The sequence below is a fragment of the Plecotus auritus genome (assembly GCF_963455305.1).
Source record: "Plecotus auritus genome assembly, chromosome: 12".
Taxonomy (NCBI): domain Eukaryota; kingdom Metazoa; phylum Chordata; class Mammalia; order Chiroptera; family Vespertilionidae; genus Plecotus; species Plecotus auritus.
Genome location: NC_137778.1, coordinates 22814614 through 22836618, shown reverse-complemented (window position 1 = coordinate 22836618; position 22005 = coordinate 22814614). Strand labels below are relative to the sequence as shown.

Sequence of the window (22005 nt, the reverse complement as noted above, 5' to 3'; positions counted from 1 at the left end):
GGGAATGGGCCTTATTTTCTTCATCTATAAAATGGAATAATACCTTCCTTGTAGAGTGCATTGAGCATTTTTTAAAAAGACACATGAATATGAATATCATAGACTTTCAATTTAAGAAATAAAGTTGAATCTTTAATTTTCAAATTTTTTTTATTTTTAGTGCTTATTCGCATTGATTTAAAAAAATATTAGTTGCCAATGGTATCACATACGCCTAAAAATCTATTGCTTTGCAAATTTGGGGGCCATTTATATGCACTAAAAACATATCAAAAAATAACTGTAGCACTAGAAAAAGAGAAAAGTCAAGCCACAAAATGGGAAAAGATATTTGTAACATATAAAACAAAGGATTAATGTAAAAAAAAGAGCTTCTCATTTCCCACAGAGTAGACTATGATTTCCATTTTGTCCCCATTATATTCCATAGGCACTTGTATTTGTGGACTAATGAACCCTTCTTAGCAGCTATTAGTGTCCATGACTGTTTCCCCTAACTGGACTGTGAGGTAATTGAGATAATGTAGAGTACATTGTTATTTATTCCCAATCCTTTGAACAACTCTGAGAATACAGTGACTGCTTTAAAAATATCTGTTGATGTAATTGAATGAATGTTTTGACCTAAGCAGTTTTTCTTAAAAGTCTTTTCTCACTAAATATTAATAATTAACTATAAAATGTAGAAGAATACTATGAAGTTTCTGAAGTTCTCCTAGATTTCTAGGATTCTAGTACATGTTGGGATGGTCTGTACTTTGGAAAAGGATGTCTAAAGTGAAAGTGACCCTGTAAAATTGTAGAAGTCACTAAAAACTGACAGAGTAATATATTTAACTAGTTCAGTCATCACAAGATAGTAGGTATTCAATAAATATTTGTTGAATGAATGATAAAAATACCCAAGAAATACAGTGAACAGTAACAAACATAAGTAACTGAACAAATATAAAAACAGCATTTTCAGATTGCTGTCTATATGGTTTTCTTATGTGACTCTGTGATCTACTAAATTGCTCATGCCAACTAGCACATATAGGAACTAGGAACATAGATAAGTAAACCCAAGCAGGGGAGATGAAGAACTGCATATTAGTGATGAATGATAATAGTCTGAGGGAAAAGATGACTAAGAGAAATGAAGAAATTTAAGGTTGCTACTCACATGCTTGAGGTTTACCAGTGATCCATATGGCTGTAATTAACAGGAGATGGTCCATTGCACTTGTAGGTATAGTTTGAGAGATAGTTTGAGTTTTTTTTAAAGTATGAAACATGCCACAAAAAAACAAGAATAAAAAAATGGAAAAGGTTTTTATATGACAGAAAAAAATGCTGATACTATAATTTTAGTTTTAAAAACTTATTAAATTTAGATTTAGTATTTAAATGTAGGAATTATGTTGATATCTATATTGACAAATAATCTTAGAACGTTGCTACCATTTGTGAACTTAAGAGTGATGTGGTAAATTTTGGAGTGTAATTCTCAGGAGCATTATAATAATAATGCAAAATAATGTGTAAAAGAGAAGCTTGAAGAATAATGTCATGTAGGGTATCAAATATTGGAGGGGGACTTTTATGAAATGTATGTGATTTTTAAGAATTCCTTGTAAGAACTTTCTGAGAGAATGAGATCAGAATTGGAAAGTTAACATCTAGCCCAGGCTCCTCATTTTTTATGGAATTTTTATTGTTTTGATCCAGAATATCAGTTCTTTTGTTCTTGTCCCAGAAGGTGGCCGATTCTCTGAAGATAAAGAAGAATCTGTTGAAGAGAAGTTTGGGTTTCTTGCCATTTCCCAGACTATCACTCAATAGAATTTACCGAGTATATGGCAGTCATCACAGATTCCTTATTTGTCTAATGATGTGACTGTACTTTCAAACACAAATGCAAAACTATAAGGGAAATCCTTTACTTTTAGTTGATTCATGTCAATACTACATGTATTGCGCTTTGAGATTTAAGGATTTCAGCCCATAAATAGGGATAAATTTGGCAAGCCTATATTTCCAAAGATCAAACACTTCAGAAGGTTTTCCAACTCCAGCCAGAAGCGTACAATTTAGTGGAGGCTCATCTTAGTGCTAGGATTGGCCTTGCTCAAGGTTACCTTTTCTTTCTGGAACTTAGACCTCTTTGAGAGGTAGCCTTTCTTACCTCATCTGCCTTATTTTTTTTCATTTTCCTTGAGTCATGCTGACTGTGTGGTATGTTTAACTTAGTCTTCATAATTTAAATATCATAATTTTGAAGTATTTGAGTCTCATTGTTCCAATAAGAATTGTATTTACACATAATCACTTTGGATTTAATTTTTTTTTTGTTATTCTAGGTGGAAACTTAGATTATTGATTTTAGATATTTCTTATATATATATATATATATATATATATATATATATATATATATATATATATATATATATTATTTTATTGATTTTTTACAGAGTGGAAGGGAGAGAGATAGAGAGTTAGAAACATCCATCAGCTGCCTCCTGCACAACCCCCACTGGGGATGTGCCCGCAACCAAGGTACGCGTCCTTGACCAGAATCGAACCTGGGACCCTCCAGTCTGCAGGCCAACGCTCTAGCCCAGCCGTGGGCAAACTACGGCCCACGGGCCGGATCTGGCTGTTCTATCCGGTTCTCTTGCTCTCCCCTCCGCTCCTTTACTTTGAATTTATATTAGTTCACACAAACACTCCATCCATGCTTTTGTTCCGGCCCTCCGGTCCAGTTTCAGAACCCATTGTGGCCCTCGAGTCAAAAAGTTTGCCCACCCCTGCTGAGCCACACCAGCCAGGGCTAGATATTTCTTTTTTAATAATATATGCACTTAGTGTTCCTCTAAGCACTTCTTTGGTTGCATCCCAAAGATTTTGTTTTAATTCTATTTAGTTCACATTTTTTAAAAAAATTCTTTTGAGATTTCTTCTTTGACTACTGTGTTATTTAGAACTATGTTGTTTAATCTCCATGCATTTTGGGATTTTTCAGATATCTTTCCATTATTGATTTCTAGTTTAATTCCACTAGGGTTTGAGAGCATACATTGTATGATTTCTAGTATTTTAATTTTGTTAAGGTTTGTTTACGGCCCAAAATGTGGTGTATGTTGGTGAATGTTACATATGAATTTGAGAAGAATGTGTATTTTGCTGTTGTTGAAGTAATCTATATATGTGAATGATAGCTGGTTGATGGATGGTACTGTTGAAGAGTTCAACTCTGTCCTTACTGATTTTCTGCCTGCTGGATCTGTGCATTTTTGATAGAGTGGTATTGAAATATCCAGCAACAATAGTGGATTCATCATTTTCTCCTTGCATCTCTATCAGTTTTTACCTTATGTAGTTTGATACTCTGCTGTTAGGCACACACACATTAAGTATTCTTATATTTTCTTGGGAAATTGACTCCTTTATCATTATGTAATGCCCTTTTCTATCCTGATAATTTTCCTTGCTCTGAATTCTGCACTGCTGAAAAAATAGCTACTTCAGCTTTCTTTGATTAGCATGTTATATGCGTTAGCATGTTACATCTTTTTTCCACCCCTTTACTTTTAATCTATTTGTGTCTTTATATCAAAAGCATGTGTCTTGTAGACAACATTTGGTTGGGTCTTGTGTTTTGATGCTCTCTTACAGTCTGTCTCTGTCTTTTAATTGGCATTTTCAGACCATTGACATTTAAAGTGACTATTGATATATATGCTAAAACAGGAAAGAAAATGGAATCATATAAAATACTGTATTAAAATCACAAAAGGCAAAAGTGGAGTGGAAAACAAATATAGGAACAAGGAACAAGGGTAACAAATAGAAAATGATAATATGCAAATTGACCGAATGGTGGAACAACTGGTTGCATGATGGGCACTGATCACCAGGGAGCAGACACTCAACACAGGTGCTGTCCCCTGGTGGTCAGTGTGCTCCCACAGAAGGAGCACTGCTCAGCCACAAGCCAGGCTGATTGATGGTCACCTCTGTGGCAGCGCTAAGGATGTCTGACGGACAGCTTAGGCCCTAAGCCACAGTCAGACATCCCCTAAGGGCTCCTGGGCTGCAAAAGGGCGCAGGCCAGGCTGAGGGGACCCCCCCCCCCACCCAGTGCACGAATGTCGTGCACTGGGCCTCTAGTAATAAATATAATATAGTATAGTATAATTATAAAGTATAATTTTTTTTAAACTTTTTTAAGTGGTTGCCTTAGAGTTTGCAGTATACATTTATGGCTAATCCAAGTCTGCTTTCAAATAACACAATACTGCTTTACAGGTAGTGCTGGTACTTTATAACAACAAATATTTGTATTTCTTTCCTCTGGCCCCCTCAATTTTGGGGCTTAGCTAAACCTACCTTAGTTTAAGCTGCTACGTTATTCATCAGATGTACAATGCTCATATTTATTTCAGATTATCAGAGTATTATTCATTTTCCAAGTATGTATTCATTAAAGAACATATGAAACCTATTGAGAGCTTGCAGTTATCTCTTTATGCTTATGATTTTCTCCAAATGGTAATACTAACATTAAAAATAATTTTTAAGAAATCCTAAAAAGCCAGAATATAGTTTCTGCACCAACTAAATTGGTATTTCTGGGGGAAAAACTTCAAAAAAATTTTTAATTAAAGCAATATTTCCTCCCTCTTTTTGCCCTCTTCTAATTTCACATCATCTCCCCCCCCCCCCCCCCCCCACTCCCCGCTATAACACTTCTCCATCCATACCCTTGATTCAGGAAAAGCAACTCTTTGGAGTATAATAAAAACAGGCATGGAGATTCCATGATGTTGGTAAAAGCAGCATTGATTTAGTAATCTCACAAGGAAATGTCCAAATACAGCAATAACTAATATAGAGATGCATGGGCTGTGAAGACCTATGGTAAGAAGGTTTAACTTAGGGAGGGCAAAAAGGCCTTTCTCAAGAAGAAGCACTTGAAATGAAATCTGAAGCATGAGTAGGCAAGTGATGAAGGGTGGAAGATCCTTCTAGGACAGGTAGAGGGAGCAGTGTAAACAGGAGCAGTGGGAAAGAGTGGTTAGTATGGTAACTAAAAGGATTCAAGTTCTTTAAGAAGGAGGCTGAAGGGGTGGGGTAGGTAGGAACTATGATATGTTAAGGAATTTTGGTTTAATTGTGTTGTTTTCATAAGAGTAGTGAGAAGCCATTGCAAAGTTTTAAACAGGATGTAGTCAATTTGTATTTTGAAAACGTTATCTGACTATAGTAAGAATAATGGTTTGCAAGGTTCATAGGAGATGTAGGTAGATGAATTTAGGAGGCTGTTGTAATCCAAGTGAAAAACGATAGTAGGTTGATTTAGAGGAAATGGAGAGAAGTAGATTAAATAATACTTAGGAGGGGAAATCCAGCAAGACTTATAAATTGGATATTGAATGGTAAGAGAGGGGGATGGATAATGGTGCCTTCCACTAGGATAAAGAACATTGGAGTGAGACAAGATTTCAAATGGAAATATCATGTGTTAGGTTTTATGCATTTGAATTTGAGTTAGTCATATAATGGCAAGTTGAATATAGAAGTATGTTGCTAAAAGGAGGCAAGGTATGAACTGAAGGTATAAGTTGATGTGGTAACTGTGAATAATGATGTGCATGGTAAGAATATGGAGAAGGGGTACCAAGGACCTCGTTTGAAAAACTCCCAACATTTAGAGACTAGATAGAGAAAAATGAACCTCAAAGGAGACAGAAGTGTGATCAGAGAGGTTAGAGGAAAATCAGAAGTTTTTATTTTTTTTTTAAAGGCTAATATCATTAGGAGTATTCTGTGTTTTTGTTTTAAAATGTTCTCTTATTTTAAAGAAAGTATTAATTCCAATACTTGTCTGTTAAAAATAATTTTTCTTTAGCCCTTCTAGACATATCTTTGTCTCATAAAGGAGAAGCAATTGTGTGCGTGTCAGGTGTGTCTTAGAGTTCTACTACTCAGAAGGGAGGTAGTTTCTTCTACAGGAAGTGTTTCATCAGGAAGCAGATGTGCTCCAGTGATAGGAGATGGGAAAGGGATGTTTTGTTAATAATTACTTAGCTTTGTATAAACAAGGGCTTTGTATTTTTGAAAGATGTCTTCTTCTGGTTTACAGAAATTAATCCTATTTTTAAAGCTTTTCATGAGTTGATCTGAGGTATGCATTCTCTTATTCTAGTAACAGAATTCTAGAACTGTTAATTGTAGCATACATCATGTCTTCTGTTTCAAAAGAGCTTATGGGACACATGGAACAGAATTCCAGTATAGAAAAGGTGTGTCTTAAGATAAGAAGTGGTGCCCCCCTGCCGGGTGGCTCAGTTGATTGGAGCATCCTCCCATACACCAAAAAGTTGCGGATTTAATCCTCGGTAGGGGTGCATACAGGAGGCAACCGATTGATGTTTATCTCTCACATAGATGTTTCTCTCTCTCTCTCTCTCTCTCTCTCTCTCTCTCTCCTGTCCTCTCTTTAAAAATCAATAAACATATCCTTGGGTGAGATTAAAAAAAAAAGGATAGGCAGACTATTTGTAAACTGAGAAAGCTCAAATTTTGCCTTTCATCTCTGATTACTTCCCTTAGTTGAAATAAATCTAAAAAGACACATTGATGTTTCTTTCGCTCTCCTTCTCTAAAAATCAATAAAAACATATCCTCTGGTGAGGATTTAAAAAAATGCTGCAATTCATAAAGTACAGGAGATTGTAGGAATTTTAATTGGGCTTTATATGTTGTAGATAATCTTTTTTTAAAAATTTTATCTTTACTGTTGAAAGTATTACAGATGTCCCCATTTTTTTCCCCATTGACCTCATCCACCTTCCCCCCATCCTCCCCCCCTCAGGCCTTCACCACACTATTGTCTGTGTCCACGGGTTATGCATATCTATAATAATAAAAGTATAATATGCTAATTAGACCGGACTTCCTTCCAGACAACCTTCTGGACAAAAGCCTGGGCTGCGAGGGATGCCTGGGTCTCTGGTGCCTGCCAGCAGACGGAGGGAAGCCAGTGCCGGCAGCTGGGGGAAGGAAGGCCTACTCTTGTACGAATTTCATGCATCGGGCCTCTAGTTATGCATATAAATTCTTTAGTTAATCTTTCCCCACCCATCCACCCATCCCTGCCTATGCTCTGAGATTCATCAGTCTTACGGTCTGCTGGAAGCCATTTGGCTAGGATTATTATATGTTTTATTCTCAGCACACCACCATGAGAACTATTAAATCTCTATATCAGCGATTCTCAACCTTTTTAATCTCATGGCACACATAAATTAATTACTAAAATTTTGTGGCACACCAAAAATATATTTTTTGCCAAAAAATAGGTATAAATTTTATTCATTCACACCTAATGGCTATTGTGTTGACTGTGGTCATTTTTTAATTCGACAATCAATCTAAGGGAAAAGAGGTCAATGCGCCTGACTAAATAGCAGATATTGCATGTTTTAAAAATTCTTACCACACACTAGTTAAAAATCGTTGCTCTATGTGTTATATACACTCTCACAGAATATTGTAGGCAAATATTCTCACTTTGTTTTCAAATCCCAATACAATTTTTTATTTTGGTGAATCTAAACTGACTGAATCTCATGGGAGACTTGGGAATTTCAGGCTGAGGTGAGTGGGTGGATGGGTGGGTGGGAAGAGATCAACCAAAGGCCTTGTATGCATATATGCATAACCCGTGGACACAGACAATAGGGTGGTGAAGGCCTGGTGGAGGCGGGGGAGGGGAGAGGCTAGAAGGGGTCAGTGGGGAAAAAAGGGTCATATGTAATACTTTAAACAATAAAGATTTAAAAAAATTGATTTACAGCTTGCTGTTCACAATTTGGTCCATGGATCAGCAGCATAGGTACCACCTGACAGGGGTCCTCAAACTACGGCCCGCGGGCCACATGTGGCCCACCGAGGACATTTATCTGGCCCGCTGGGTGCCGCTGCCTGTCCTGCTTAGCAGCAGACTCGTCCCGGGCCGCAGTGCGCATAGGAATTTGTTCATAGTTTTATTTTTAAACTATAGTCCGACCCTCCAACGGTCTGAGGGACAGTGAACTGGCCCCCTGTTTAAAAAGTTTGAGGACCCCTGAAAGCTTGTTAGAAATGAAGACTCTGGCCCTCACCAACGTTTACTAGAGCAAACTGCATTGAAAAAAAATTTTTTTTGATTTCAGAGAGCAAGGGAGAGGGAAGGAAAGATAGAAAAATGAATGATGAGAGAGAACATTGATCAGCTGCCTCCTGCATGCCCCACACTGTGGATCGAGCCTGCAGCCCGGGCTTGTGCCATGACCAGGAATCGAAACCATGACCTGCTGGTTCATAGGTTGGTGCTCAACCACTGAGCCGGCCAACTCTGCATTTTAATTTAATCTGCAGGTAATTCTTCCACCCAGCACGATTTGGAAACAGAGGTATTGCTTTGGGTTTTTTTTGTGTGATTGATTTTCTCTACCCTCATCATGAGTTTGTTCTTTGGTTCTTACTGTTCTGATAAAGAGAGGAGGAAGAAAAGAAAAAAGTGAAAAAGTTTGAACTGAATTTACTAAGGTTAAGAGCTATTTCCCCTTTGCTTTTATTGTGCTTTCCAATGGCAAGTTCTCCTGTTGATATTTACCTGTTTTTTACCATACCAGTTACATGCAACAGTTCTGCTGTTATGCTTGTTTTGAAAATGAGGATTTGTACTATGCAATTAATATTAGGGAACATATGTTTTTGTTACATGAATTTTATGTTTGCTTAAGTGCCCTTCATTTGAGAAACACTAATTGAATGCAGAAAACTGTGCTGAGTAAAACTATGCCACATAGGAAATGTTCAAAAGGCATACAGTTCAGCCAACCATCAGCAACATCAATTCTCTTCTTGTGTTGTGAGTCACACCATCCACTTATGGTGTCATAGCTGTTTCTAGGATTTCAGGTAACACTCCTACCACTGCACAAAAACAATAAAGCTGCAATCCTGAAGCCCACTTCTACATTTTTTTTTCAATGTAGGCTTTTTTTCAAGGTAACGGACCATACTTATTTTGGCATTTAGATACATAAAATGTTCTACAGTTTTTATTAGCTTCCTGTCTTATGTGTTGTTGAAGTTTCTGAGTGTTGCTCTCCAACCCCCATCTTGCCCATAAGTCCCTTAGTTTTATTGTGCAGTTCCGTACGGTGTGGTGACTTTTATGGAATGCATGTTACATTATAGCAGACTAGACTATACTAATAGAATCTCAAGATTAAGAGAATCTCAAAAGAAATTGGTTCTATCCATTATGCCTTAGACTTGGTAAAAATCCCCTTCCTACACACTTCTTTAACACCCTATATAATCCCTTTCCCAATGTCAGCCTTTCCTGATCAACTGGCATTTTCAAGAGGGCAGGGACAGTCTTTCCTATTCTTTACTTGTTCCTCTAGTCCTAATGCAGTGCCTGATACATTGTAGTGGCTCAAAAATAATTTGAGATATGACTGAATATAAGGACTTGCATACTTATTTAGGGAATTCAGATGTTTCTTTTGATTTAGTAACCAGATTGGTTCTTAAAGCTGTCCCTCCCTCCCTCCCTCCCTCCCTCCCTTCCTCCCTCCTTCCTTCTTTCCTTCCTCTCTTTCCTTCCTTCGTTCCTTCATTTCTTTTTTGCTTTTTTTCTCTTTTTTATTTTTTATTTAAATCTGTGTTTTAAATGTTACATATTATTATTAAGAAAATTTTAAGGTAGTTGATACTTGAGGTGGCAGAAACTTTCTTGTTCTGACACTTCATTGATCAAACAATTTTTATAGTAGGTTTCATATGAATGTAACTTAGTGGTACTAGTGTCATTGTTTCTACAAATTTTTAAGAAATTATAAATCCTGTGAATAGTTTCTTTAAAAATTCATAAATTCATTATACAGGGTGGGGCAATAGTAACTTTACAGTTGTTTTTATGGAAAAATAATATAATAAATAATAATACACAAACACTTATGTACTCACAACTGTAAACCTACTTTTGCCTAACCCTGTATATATTTAAGAAAATTCAGAAAGTGAAGAATGCCAAGTTATTATTTTAAATTCAGGTTAAAGATAAAACTAAGAGAAATAACAATATAAACTAGGCTTTCCTAATGAGAGAAGCATTTGTCCAAGCAAACTTTAGCCAGCTGTGAGAGAGAGTAATCTTGCCCTTTATTTCTTTGCTTATTTGTTCTTAGAGGCTGTCACTTCCTCACTCTTAGTTCTTTGCTTTCTGATTCCACTTGAATCTTTTTCAGTTATTTAATATTTTCCAGTTCCATATTCCTCAAATAGAGAAGTTTATGGCAAGGAGAATTGTGGTAGTTCCTCAAAAGAATTGAGTTGATGAGTTTAGAAACTACAATAATTATTTTTACCCATAACCTTACTTATTTAGTGTGTAAAAGTAAGAATTTTCTCATTTAACGTTGAGTTTCTGAATTTCACTGTGGATTACAGGGCTCAAGTTCTACCCTTCCTGTGCAACTTTTTTCTAAATCGTAGCCTTAACTTAATTTTCCATTGAGGTATTTTAATAGGTGATCTTGATTAACTTCCCTCTTCCATAAAACCTGTGAAAGTACATATTTTGTTATAGTGCCCAAAAAATACTCTGACACAGACACCATTACCATATTAATAATAAAAATATCTGTATTATAAACCCAAAAGAAGTAGTTGTGGAATTTAAGTTTACTTGTGTACTTTTTTTTTTTAATTTAGGGTACTTTTATTTTGATGTAATTTTAAACCTATAAAAAATTTTCAAGAGTGCAAGAAATTTCCATATACTCTTTACTTAGGTTCAACAACAATTATGTACATTTTGACCCATTTGCTTTATCATATTTTATCTACCGTTACACACATGTTTTTTCTTGAATCCTTTAAAAATTGGAAACATCATGCCCCTATATCCCTGAATACTTATGTCTGAATTTCCTAAGAATAACAACATCCTCTTTCATAACCACACTAAAATTACCAATATAAGGAAATTTAACCTTAATATGATTCTATTTTATAATCCATAACTCATTTTCAAATTGTATTAATTCTCCCAGTAAATGTCCTTTATGGCTATTTGCCCTTCTCCCCATTTCAAGATCCAATCCAAAATCATGTTAAAGTTAGGACAGTTATTTTGTATATCTTCTTTAATTTGAGGTTACCGGGTGTTGCTTGTGATTAGATTTAGGGCATGCTTTTTTTTCTTTGCAGGAATAACACATAAGTGATAGTTTTATCCATCACAGTTCATCATATTAGGAGGCACAAAATGTTAGCTTATTCCAGTATTGGTATTCATTCATTCTGTGATGTATTAATTCCTTTCCTTAAGCCCAGTTACACAGAAAGTAGTTTCAGAATTGCTATCCCTAACACCAGATAAGTAAACCTACTAGAATTCAGTATTGCTTACAGTATTTTAAGGTAAAATTTAATTATGGAAAAATACATAAATCTTAAGGGAACAGTTGGATGAGTTTTGATAAATACACCCATATTCACATCTCTAAAGACTTAGAAAATTTCTATCACTCAGAAAGCTTCCTGGTGAACATTTCTTGTTAATACTGCCCCCTCCCTCAATTGACAACTGTTTTTCTAATTTTTTCCCCATTATAGATTAGTTTAGACTGTTATAGAACTTCATAGCAGTGAAATCATACAATATGTATTTTTTTTTGTGCCCAGTTTTTTTGTTGTTGGCATAATATCTGTGATATTCACCCACATTGTTTTGTGTATTATTAGTTCATTTTTTTTTATGGCTGAGTAATACCCCATTGTATGCAAATAGCACAGTTTGTTTATCCATTCTACTGTGATGGATGTTTGGGTTGTTTTCAGTTTATGGCTATCCTATATAATAAAACTCTAATATGCAAATTGACTGAATGGCAGAACTACCAGTCGCTATGACGTGCACTGATCACCAAGGGGCAGGTGCTCAACGCAGGAGCTGCCCCCGGTGGTCAGTGTGGGTCCACAGCCACTCTGCTGACCGGGATGAGCGGCGCTCCCACAGCGGGCCGATCTCCCCCACCAGTGCACGAATCCTGTGCACCGGGCCTCTAGTAATAAAGCAGATATGAACATTCAAGTAAAAGTATGTACATTTTAATTTTTTGTATGTAAGTGCCTAAGAGTGGAACTGCTGGGTCATTGGATAAATGGTTATTTTTTTTAAATGTTGAATTTGTTCTTTGGTATTGTAACATTTTATGATCCCATTACCATTTATGAGGATGTTGGCCATAACTGGTGTTATCAGCCCTTTAAATGTTAGCCATTCTAGTGGTTGTGACTGATAGATATCTCATTAGTTACTAATGAGTTTGAGTTGTTTTTTAATATGTTTATTGACAATTCATATAGCTTTCTTTGTGAAGGGTTGGTTAAACTTTTTTGTCGGTTTTTAAAAATTGGGTTGCTTTTCTTTTTCCTAATAAATTGTAGGACTTATTCATATATTGTAGTACAAATTGTTTTTGAGATGTTTATATTGTGAATATTTTCTTCCATTTTGTGGCTTGCTTATTGACTAAAAAATAAATTTATTTGGGGTGACATTGGTTAATGTGATTATATAGGTTTCAAGTGTACATTTCTATGATACATGATTTGTATATTGCATTGTGTGCCCATTATCCAAGTCAAATCTTCTGCCCTTATCAGATATTTGACTCCCTTTACCCTTTATTACTCCTTACTCCCCCTTCCCTCTGGTAACCACCATACTGTTGTCTGTGTCTATGAGTTTTTTTATTGTTTTTCTTGCTTATTCTTTTGTTGCTTTCAGTTTTATATCCCACATATGAGTGAAATAATGTGGTTCTTAACTTTTTCTGTCTGACTTATTTTGCTTAGCATGATATTCTCAAGATCCATCCACATTGTTGCAAGTGGCAGTATTTTCTTATGGCTCAGTAGTATTCCATTATATATACATACCATATCTTTATCCAATCGTTTATTAAAGACCACTTCAACTGTTTCCATGTCTTGGCCACCATGAATAATGCTGCAATGAACATAGGGGTGCATATATCTTTGCCAATAAATATTTTCAAAATTTATGGGTAGATACCCAGAAGGGGGCTTGCTGGGTCATATGGTAACTTTATTCTTAAAATTTTTAGGAGCCTCCATACTGTTTTTCATAGTGTCAGAAGACCTGAACAGATACTTCTCCCAAGAATACATACAAATGCCCAATAGATACATGACAAGATGCTCAGCTTCACTAACTATTAGGGAAATGCAAATCAAAACTACAATGAACCCTGGCTGGTGTGACTCATTTGATTGGGTATCGTCCCATGCACTGAAAGGTTGCCAATTCAATTCCCAGTCAGGGCATATGTCCTGATTGCGGGCTCCATCCCTGTTAGGGGGCGTTGAGGAGGCAGCCGACCTATGTTTCATTCTCACATCGATGTTTCTCTCTCACTCTCCCCTCCTTTCTTCCTAAAAACAAAACAAAACAAAACACACACACACACACACACACACACACACACACACACACACTATAATGAGATACCACCTCACACCTGTTAAGAATGGCTGTTATCAAAAGACCAGCAATAAGTGTTGGAGAGGTTGTGGAGAAAAAGGAACTCTCATTCACTGCTGGTGGGAGTGTAAACTGATACAGCAATTATGATTTTCTTAATGTGTTCTATTGAATAGAAATTTTAGATTTTTATGAATTCATATTAATGTTTTCCTATTATGGTTATTGCTTTCTGTGTTCTAAGACATTTTGCCTACCCTCACTTCACAAAAATATTCTCTTCTGGATTCTTTGACAAGTATTATTGTTTTATATTTTCCATCTCGGTTTATTTTCCATCACAGATTAATTTTTGTGGATGGGTGGATGTACTTCATAATAGAGACTAGAGCTTAATGTTTATTCTTTTTCTTCAAATTCACATTTCTGAGTGTGTGTGTTTTTTTAAAACAAGAAACATATTATGCTTGTGAGTTACTCTAATTTGATATGCTTTTGGGAAAGCCGAGTACTTCAACATTAATATAGAAATGTACAAGTTAGAGACTACATAAGCAAATGAAAATGAGTTTATTGCTTTATGATAACGGAAATAAAACATTTGAATATGTTTAAAAGAATGGGTATATTACTAAATTTACTGTTTTTACATTAATAAGAGAAACTTGTGTGAGAACTTTTTCATTGTACACATTATACAAATAAATGGATAGTTTTTTAGTTTTTCAGATGAAATCATTTTTTATTTAACTTGCAAAGAGATTTGATTGCCATGTTATATCTCTTTTACTGGTGGTCTAAAGTCTGTCAGGCTTTCCATTTGAAACCCCTATTTTCAGGAGTTTATGAGAAGACAGTTAAAAAAAAACACCCAACCAAAATCTTGGCATTCATGGTCTTGGTTCAATAGAAGGTACTTACTTTAACAAAATTTTAAATAGTCAGCTCTTTTTTTAAAATTGTAAGCAGCACAAAGAGGAATAAAGGAATTTCTTTGGTTAAATAAATTGGGAATAGTTTTCCAGACAGCTTACCCCAATTCAATTTACAAAGCAAACTTTTCCCTTTTAGAAATCATTTAAGTATGTATGGTCCTATGTTCCAGTTGCCACAATATCTTGCCTCAGGATTTTTTTTCCTTTCTATCTTTCCTAGCAAATATCCTATGTCCCTCTTCTCTTTTTATCCATTTATATGTTTTGTTTTGTTTTTTTAGTTCGCCATAATATATTTACAATAAAAATGGCTTTAAATTTTGGCATTCTTTTGTCCTTTTCCCTCTACTTTGCAATGCCTACTCAAAGCAAGACTACCTATTGGTCGGAAAACAATATTAACTTTGAGAGAAGTGTTATAAATAGCAGTGCTTGAAGTTAAATGTCTGAAATCCAAACTTTAAAAACTATTCTGAAGAGCTGCTACTTAAAAAGCAGGCTTTTAGTCAGGGTTTTTTTCTTCCGGAAAGTGTGGCTGTCAGCTTGAGGACTTTCACATTCTGTTTTTAACCTACTATCATTTGCATGGTGAACACTTAAATACTATTGGTCCATAAAGGTGTCTGTGGGTTTTTGTTGCTTTTATTTCACTTCTTATTTTTAAAAAAATCATTTCCTGAAAACCTAGTACAGACATGTAACCTACTGGAAGGGAGCAAGATGATCTGGAAACCTTTACTTTTGCTGTATTCTGAAGATAATTTGCTTCAGGCAAGAGATTTTTGGGTGCTGCTGAAATTTCGGAGATCTGGGAAAATGGGGTAATAGAATAACATGACACCAGTCCTTAAGCAGCAACATCTGCTGTGGTTCAAAGCCACACAAAGAAAGCTACTTAAGCAGTTGAATGTTTTGGACTGCACGGACAAGTGTGGTTCAGCTGCTAAGACTGCAGCGTAGAGGGAACTTTCAGCTTAGAGAAGTTGTTTAAAAATGGAGTCCTGGAAGATGAACATCTTTAAGAGACAAACATCACCTTATCCTCCAAGCTATCGAAGATCTTTATCAGAACCTGCTTATGCTAATTCAGAGATCGGAACAAGCTTAAAGAGTTATCCATGGTGTGGTCCATTGAAAAGCAAGAGGAAGAAAAATGAACATGATGTTTCCAATCTAGGAAAGCCATTGAGTGCCTATCGGTGGCAAACACATCCTAGCTTTAGATGCAAAGGGGGCAAGAAAGACAGTATGCAAAATAATAAAGGAGACTTGGATGAACTACAACAAAAGCTCATGCCAAAGATGGTTGATACTAATGCTGCTGCTTCTGCTAATGAGGTCCTTGGAACATCAGCAGAGAAGCTGAACCTGGCCAACACCCGGTCACTTCGGGTTCCATTCACCAGATCTATTTCAGAGCCAGAACCCCGCTGCAGTATCAGATTTGTGAGACCATCGCTGACTTCAGGGAGGTCAGTGGAGTCTGAGCAGCAAGGATATTTCATCCGTGGCATTTTCTCTACTCTTTCCAATGGCTTCTCCAGGATGCTGAGTCTAAAAGGAGAATCAACCAATGAGCCAGTAAGAGAAGGTATATTGTGATGCATAAGGGGAAAAAAAGAGATACCTGATTTAATTACTATCGGAATTTTAATTACTTCTGTTTTATAATAAGCTAAACCACGCTATTTACTCATTATGACCCAAATTTATGTAATAAGTACACTTTTTAAAAAGTGATAAACACTACTTCAGAGACCCCTCTTCAATGAATAATAATAAATAACAGTAAAATATGGGTTTGGTTAAAGAATTTTTGTGTTATGTTATACTCTTGAACTCCGTTTTAAAGTCTGTGTAAAAGTGTTTAATTTTTTTAATCTTTAAGTTTTTCAAGTTAAATGCAATTTAGAGGGAGCATAATTGAATAATTTCCTCATGACAAAGTGAGAATTAAAAAACATAACTACTGTTATCCCTTTATAAAAATTAACAAATGTTATTAAAACTATTTATAGCAGAATTGTTTTGGTAGGTTTTAAATGTTGGAATTTTGATTTGCTTATGTCATAAAAATATACAATTTGCATATGGGAAGTGGAAGATGCAAATCTTGAATATGTTTTCAGATGACAAAATTGAAATTTGTGTTTGAGAAAACAGAATCGTCAAATTTTTAAAAACCTCATTAGGACTTGTTTAAATTAAAAAAGTTTTATGTTGATGGTAGTATTGTTAAAGCCAAAATATAAAAATAAAAAAAAAAGGAAAACCTCTGATGGCCTTGGAAATGACTGACCGAATCTGATAAGCTGTCTCAATTATGTGTTGAGACCTATGTTTATTTGTTTGTTTTGTGTTGTTTTTCTTGAAAATATTAACACTGAAACTTTGATACTATTTTCATTCAGTTGAGAGAATTTTTGGACAAGCTCTGATTATTAGAAAACTTTAACTTATCTTTCTTATGAGATTGGCCACATCAGCAGAACTTTTAACTCTAAAATTATGGGAATTAAAGAATTTTGTTATTGCAGTGTAATTTAATATATTTTTAAAATAAAATTGGAGAATGTGAGTGATATATAAGAACTAAGTAATTTTGCAAATATATGTGTACCAATAACTCAGTATTTTTTCTAAACTCTGCCTTCCCTAGATTTTCCTTGACTCAGTGAGTTTTAATGATATACTAGTACTTAAGTGTTTTTGATTTTTTGCTTACTTTTGGCTTACAGATAACTACCAAGAGTAAAATCTTTGTTGATGTGCCTCTATTAACATTCCATTAAAATTTTTGAGCCTTAGCTGGTTTGGCTCAGTGGCTAGAGTGTCGACCTTCAGACTGAAGGGTCCTGGGTTCGATTCTAGTCAAGGGCACATGCCCGGGTTGTGGGCTGGATCCCCAGTGTGGGGTGTGCAGGAGGAAGCCAATCAATTATTCTCTTTCATCATTGATGTTTCTATCTGTCTCTCCCTTCCTCTCTGAAATCAATAACAATATATTTAAAAAAATTTTTTTTGAAAGGCTAGGTAGTTGCATTTCCTTGGATAGTAGTATACCTGTTTCCTTTTCCGGTGATCATAGGCTGATGTAAAGGAGCATTAAAGAGAATTAAGAGTTTAAAATAAATTCTTAGAATCAGTGCCTCTCAGTGGTTAACGTGCGCATTTGATAAAAGAAAACTATAGGTGTTTGGTTTTTTTAGTATTTATGTTTATAAACATTTTTGGACTTTGGTAGTTAACTTTCACTTTTTAGCAAGTATGCCAAATTGTTGACCATGTGTGAAGTGTTTTGAGAATGTGCACCTGCTTTTTACACATTTTGTTCTACTTAAGGAGATATGAAATATTCTGCATTTATTACATCCTAATCTTATCCATTCTAATGATAGAATAACTATGCATGTGGAAGCATGTACAGAGTTTAAGGTGTATTTATAAGAGATTTTAAGTTCAATAATTAAAGAATAGTACATACTATTCCTCTACCAGTCAGGTCAGCAATTTTTATTAAACAGTTACTATACCTCCTGAGTGCTTCACCAGTGTAGAGCCAAGCTCTTTAAATTGGACTGTAATTTTAATGCAAAGATTGGAGCTATTTTTTGTCAAGCGTGCAGTCTGTGTCAGTGATTTTCTAACCTGCAGTTGTGAATTTTTCTTTATTTCTCTTTCCCCACAAGGGAAAGAGTATGTTTGGCGTGGCAGATGTGAATTCTACTGCCATCTATGCCAATTATCATTTGTAAAATTTAATCTCTTAATTTCTCTTTACACTTTTGTGGAATAGTAATTCCTTTCTCACAAGTGATAAATAAAATTTGAAAATGCTATGTAAGTTATTACAGTATTGTGGCAATGTATGGAAATATAAGAACATAGATGTCTTTAAGACTGTGTTAAGAAAATGAATATATTTATTAATTTGAAACCCACTAGTGTTTGTTACTTTTCTTCTTTAATATAAATTGCAAGATGTCAGAGGCATTAAATAATGTATGTACGTATTTAATACATTTAAAATAGTGTTTGGCACATAGCAGCTATCTATATTTAGATATTGTTTCTATTAAGAAAGTGAATTTACATGGATACAGTTGTTTTTAAAAAGTAAGGAAAAAAGATACTTGATTCATAAGTTTGTTATAATTATTAAATATAAATTGTAGTGTTTTAATCTTAAATTTTGTGAACTCAAACTTGTTCTGAGCATGTGCATGTTCTGATAATAAACAAATAATAATTTCTTATATCATAACTGAACACAATTACCTCAAGCTTAAAGCAATGACATATATATACTATTCTTAGGGTCTTCAACCAATTTAAGAGGGAGAAGCTCAAGGCTTCACTACTATTCTGTGTTCAACTCTCCAGTTGAACAGTATGTATTCCTTCATCTGATACTATGTGTAGGTCAAATGATAAAATATTTAAAAAATTAAACATTTTCTTATGGCTAAAAGTAATTCCAGCTGCATTTGGGCCCATGGCTAAGCATGGAGTCAACTTGCTTACAATAGGGGAAATAAATTGAACGCTCATTAAGAGAGGAATAACTAAATAGATATGGCATATCAGATCAACAAAATTCCATATAATCTACATGGTTGCCACTTACTACTCTGAAACTTAGTAGAAACTATAAATTGTAAAAGTACATGGGATGTAAACCATATATATAATGTATGTAACACTTAGAAAGTAGAAATTACTGGGAGGCAATTTTATTCCTAAATTATTTTCCTTCCTCTGTTAGTATGTATAGTAGGTAGGAATGAAAGCTTAAAAAAGTAAGGAAGTATACTAATTAAAAAATGAAATAAGAAAGAAAATGAAATATACTTTAGGTAGTTCTTCTTTCTGGTTATAATTTATGCTTTATCATGTCATAGTAATGAGAATATCCTCTTTCCCAGTGTTAGTTATATTATTAAAGACCCCCTATTTTAGAAGTTAGAAGACTATTTTTTCTCAATAATTTTTTTAATATTCTCATTCCATTTTTAACAACTTTTTCATACAAAATGTTATTGAAAAGGACCTTATATGTTAATTCAAGAATTGTTTATTTAGTTCCTAAGACACTGTTATTGGTGCTGGGAACATAGCACATTATTTATTAACTAGGGGCCCAGTGCACGAATTTGTGCACCTTGAAAGGAACTGTGGGTGCTATGGTGGGCACAGGGGCGGGTCTTGGCCCATCCTCCGTAGCCCCACCTGCTGTGGCCTTCTGTCCTGTCTGCAGGCAGCCCCGCACCTGCTCTGCCGCTCCCGCTCTGCTGCTCTCACACGTTGGTGGCACCGGCCCCGCTCGCACCCGCTGATGGCGCGGAGCTATTGGGGCTGGCGCCATCAGCGGGTGTGAGCGGCGGCTGCTGCCCCAATCGCTCCTCAGGAGCAGGGGGAGGTGGTGAAGCCCTCAGGGGCGATTAGAGCCGGCAGACACTGCTTGCACCCACTGAGTGATCAGGACTGGCACCAGCAGCGGGTGTGAGTGGGGCCAGCGCCGGCAGCAGGTGCGAGTGCTGGGTGGGACTGCGGTGCACAGGAGCAAAGAATTTTCAATAACCTCCAGAGGCTCACCCTGATGACAGCAACTGGCGCCCTGCCTTGGTCTGGAGTTCCCGCTCACCTGCTCCACCATTCTGCCGCCGCGGCCGACGCCTGCCATGTTCCATGCTCTGCCGCCTGCTGCCGATGGCCTACATGTTCCGTGTGTGCCCCCTGGTGGTCAGCACACATCATAGCGACCAGTTGTTCAGTTGTTCTGCTGTTCAGTCTATTTGCATATTAGCCTTTTATTATATAGGATGTGAAGCTTCCTTACTTATTCTAGGGAACCAGTAACCATATTAGAAAAAAAAAGTCTAAGTTCACAAGAAGTACATATAATAAACAGTGGTAAAGTCTAGTTAGTGTACGAACTTACTTAGTGCCTAGATCTTTTTCTATAATTGAATCTTCTGTTTGCTTTATATTATCAGTTAACAATAGATGTTTCTACAAATTTAGAGAAATGTTTTCTTCTTGCTATTTCTCCTGAGAATCTGTGTTTCAGCATGCATATCACCTATTCAGCTAACATTTTGTCATCCATCTGTTGCATCTAAGCTGTCCTGAAGTTGTTGATCCAATATTTTGTCATTTATGATATTTATGTTGTCTGTTGTTAAGCAACTTTGAAGTTAATAAATAAGTTTTAAAAATAAGGCAATGAACTTCAACACTTTAGGCTACTTATGTATAAGTCTACTGTATTAGAAATTATTCAACATATCAATATAATTCTTTCATTAAAATTTTTTTTATTGATTTCAGAGAGGAAAAAGAGAGATAGAAACATCAATGATGAAAGAGAATCATTGATCACTGCCTCCTGCATGCCCAACTGAGGATCAAGCATGTGACCAGGGCATTGCCTTGACCAGGAATTGAACCATGACCTCCTGGTTCACAGGTTGATGCTCAACCACTGAGCCATGCCAGCCGGGCCTTTCATTTTCAATAAGTGTATTCTGGGTATGTTAATCTGCTAAGGCTGCCATAACAAAATACCACAGACTAGGGCAGACTATGTAGCTTAAAAAACAGAAATTTATTTTCTTACAATTCCGCAGGCTGGAAGTCTAAGATCAAGGTGTGGGTGGAGTTGCTTTCTCCTGAGGCTTTGTCAGCTTGCAGATGGGTCTGTCTTTTTGTTTTATTCTCACTTGGCTTTCTACTGTTCATAGGTGCCTTTAGTGCAGTGGTTCTCAACCTTTCTAATGCCGCGACCCTTTAATACAGTTCCTCATGTTGTGGTGACCCCCAACCATAAAATTATTTTCGTTGCTACTTCATAACTGTAATTTTGCTACTGTTAATGAATCGTAATGTAAATATCTGTGTTTTCCGATGGTCTTAAGCTCTACAGCAGCGGTTTTCAACCTGTGGGTTTCGACCCACAGGTTGAGAACCGCTAGCAGGGTTGCCTAAGACCATCGGAAAACACAGATATTTACATTACGATTCATAACAGTAGCAAAATTACAGTTATGAAGTAGCAACGAAAATAATTTTATGGTTGGGGGTCACCACAACATGAGGAACTGTATTAAAGGGTAGCGGCATTAGAAAGGTTGAGAACCACTGCTTTAGTGTGTCTTCCTCTTTTAAAAGACACCAGTCCTGTTGGAGTAGGGCCCCATCTCATTATGACCTCATTTAACCTTAATTACCTCTTTAAAGGTCCTATGTCCAAATATAGTCACACTGAGGGCTAGAGCTTCAACATATAATTTTTAGGGGGATATAGTTCAGTCTGTAACATCAGGGAACAAAGGTCTCAACAATTATGAGGTTATTAATGCAATATATTAGTGTGAAATTTAAAATGTTGCATGACATAGTCACAAATATGCTCAACTTTAAAATGCGTGGTTTGTCAACCTCTGGGTACTTTATACACATTTATCTGGTTTCATCATCTGAATAATCTTGTTGGGGTAGTTATTCTCA

At 35.9% G+C, this 22005-nt stretch overlaps 1 protein-coding gene across 6 annotated transcripts in view; it reads left to right on the top strand.

Moving 5' to 3' along the window:
• Window positions 1-22005, top strand: part of RASAL2 (RAS protein activator like 2) — a gene marked incomplete at its 5' end in the record, with an annotated part of 257338 nt that overhangs the window by 67867 nt on the left and 167466 nt on the right. The window contains one exon of one of the 6 annotated variants that reach the window (XM_080648925.1): window positions 15505-16087. The exons of the other annotated variants lie outside the window; for them this stretch is intronic. Within the exon in view, the coding sequence (XP_080505051.1) occupies window positions 15505-16087 (583 nt within the window). Of the gene's footprint in view, window positions 1-15504; window positions 16088-22005 lie in introns of those variants that run through there. 6 annotated transcript variants of the gene reach the window in all.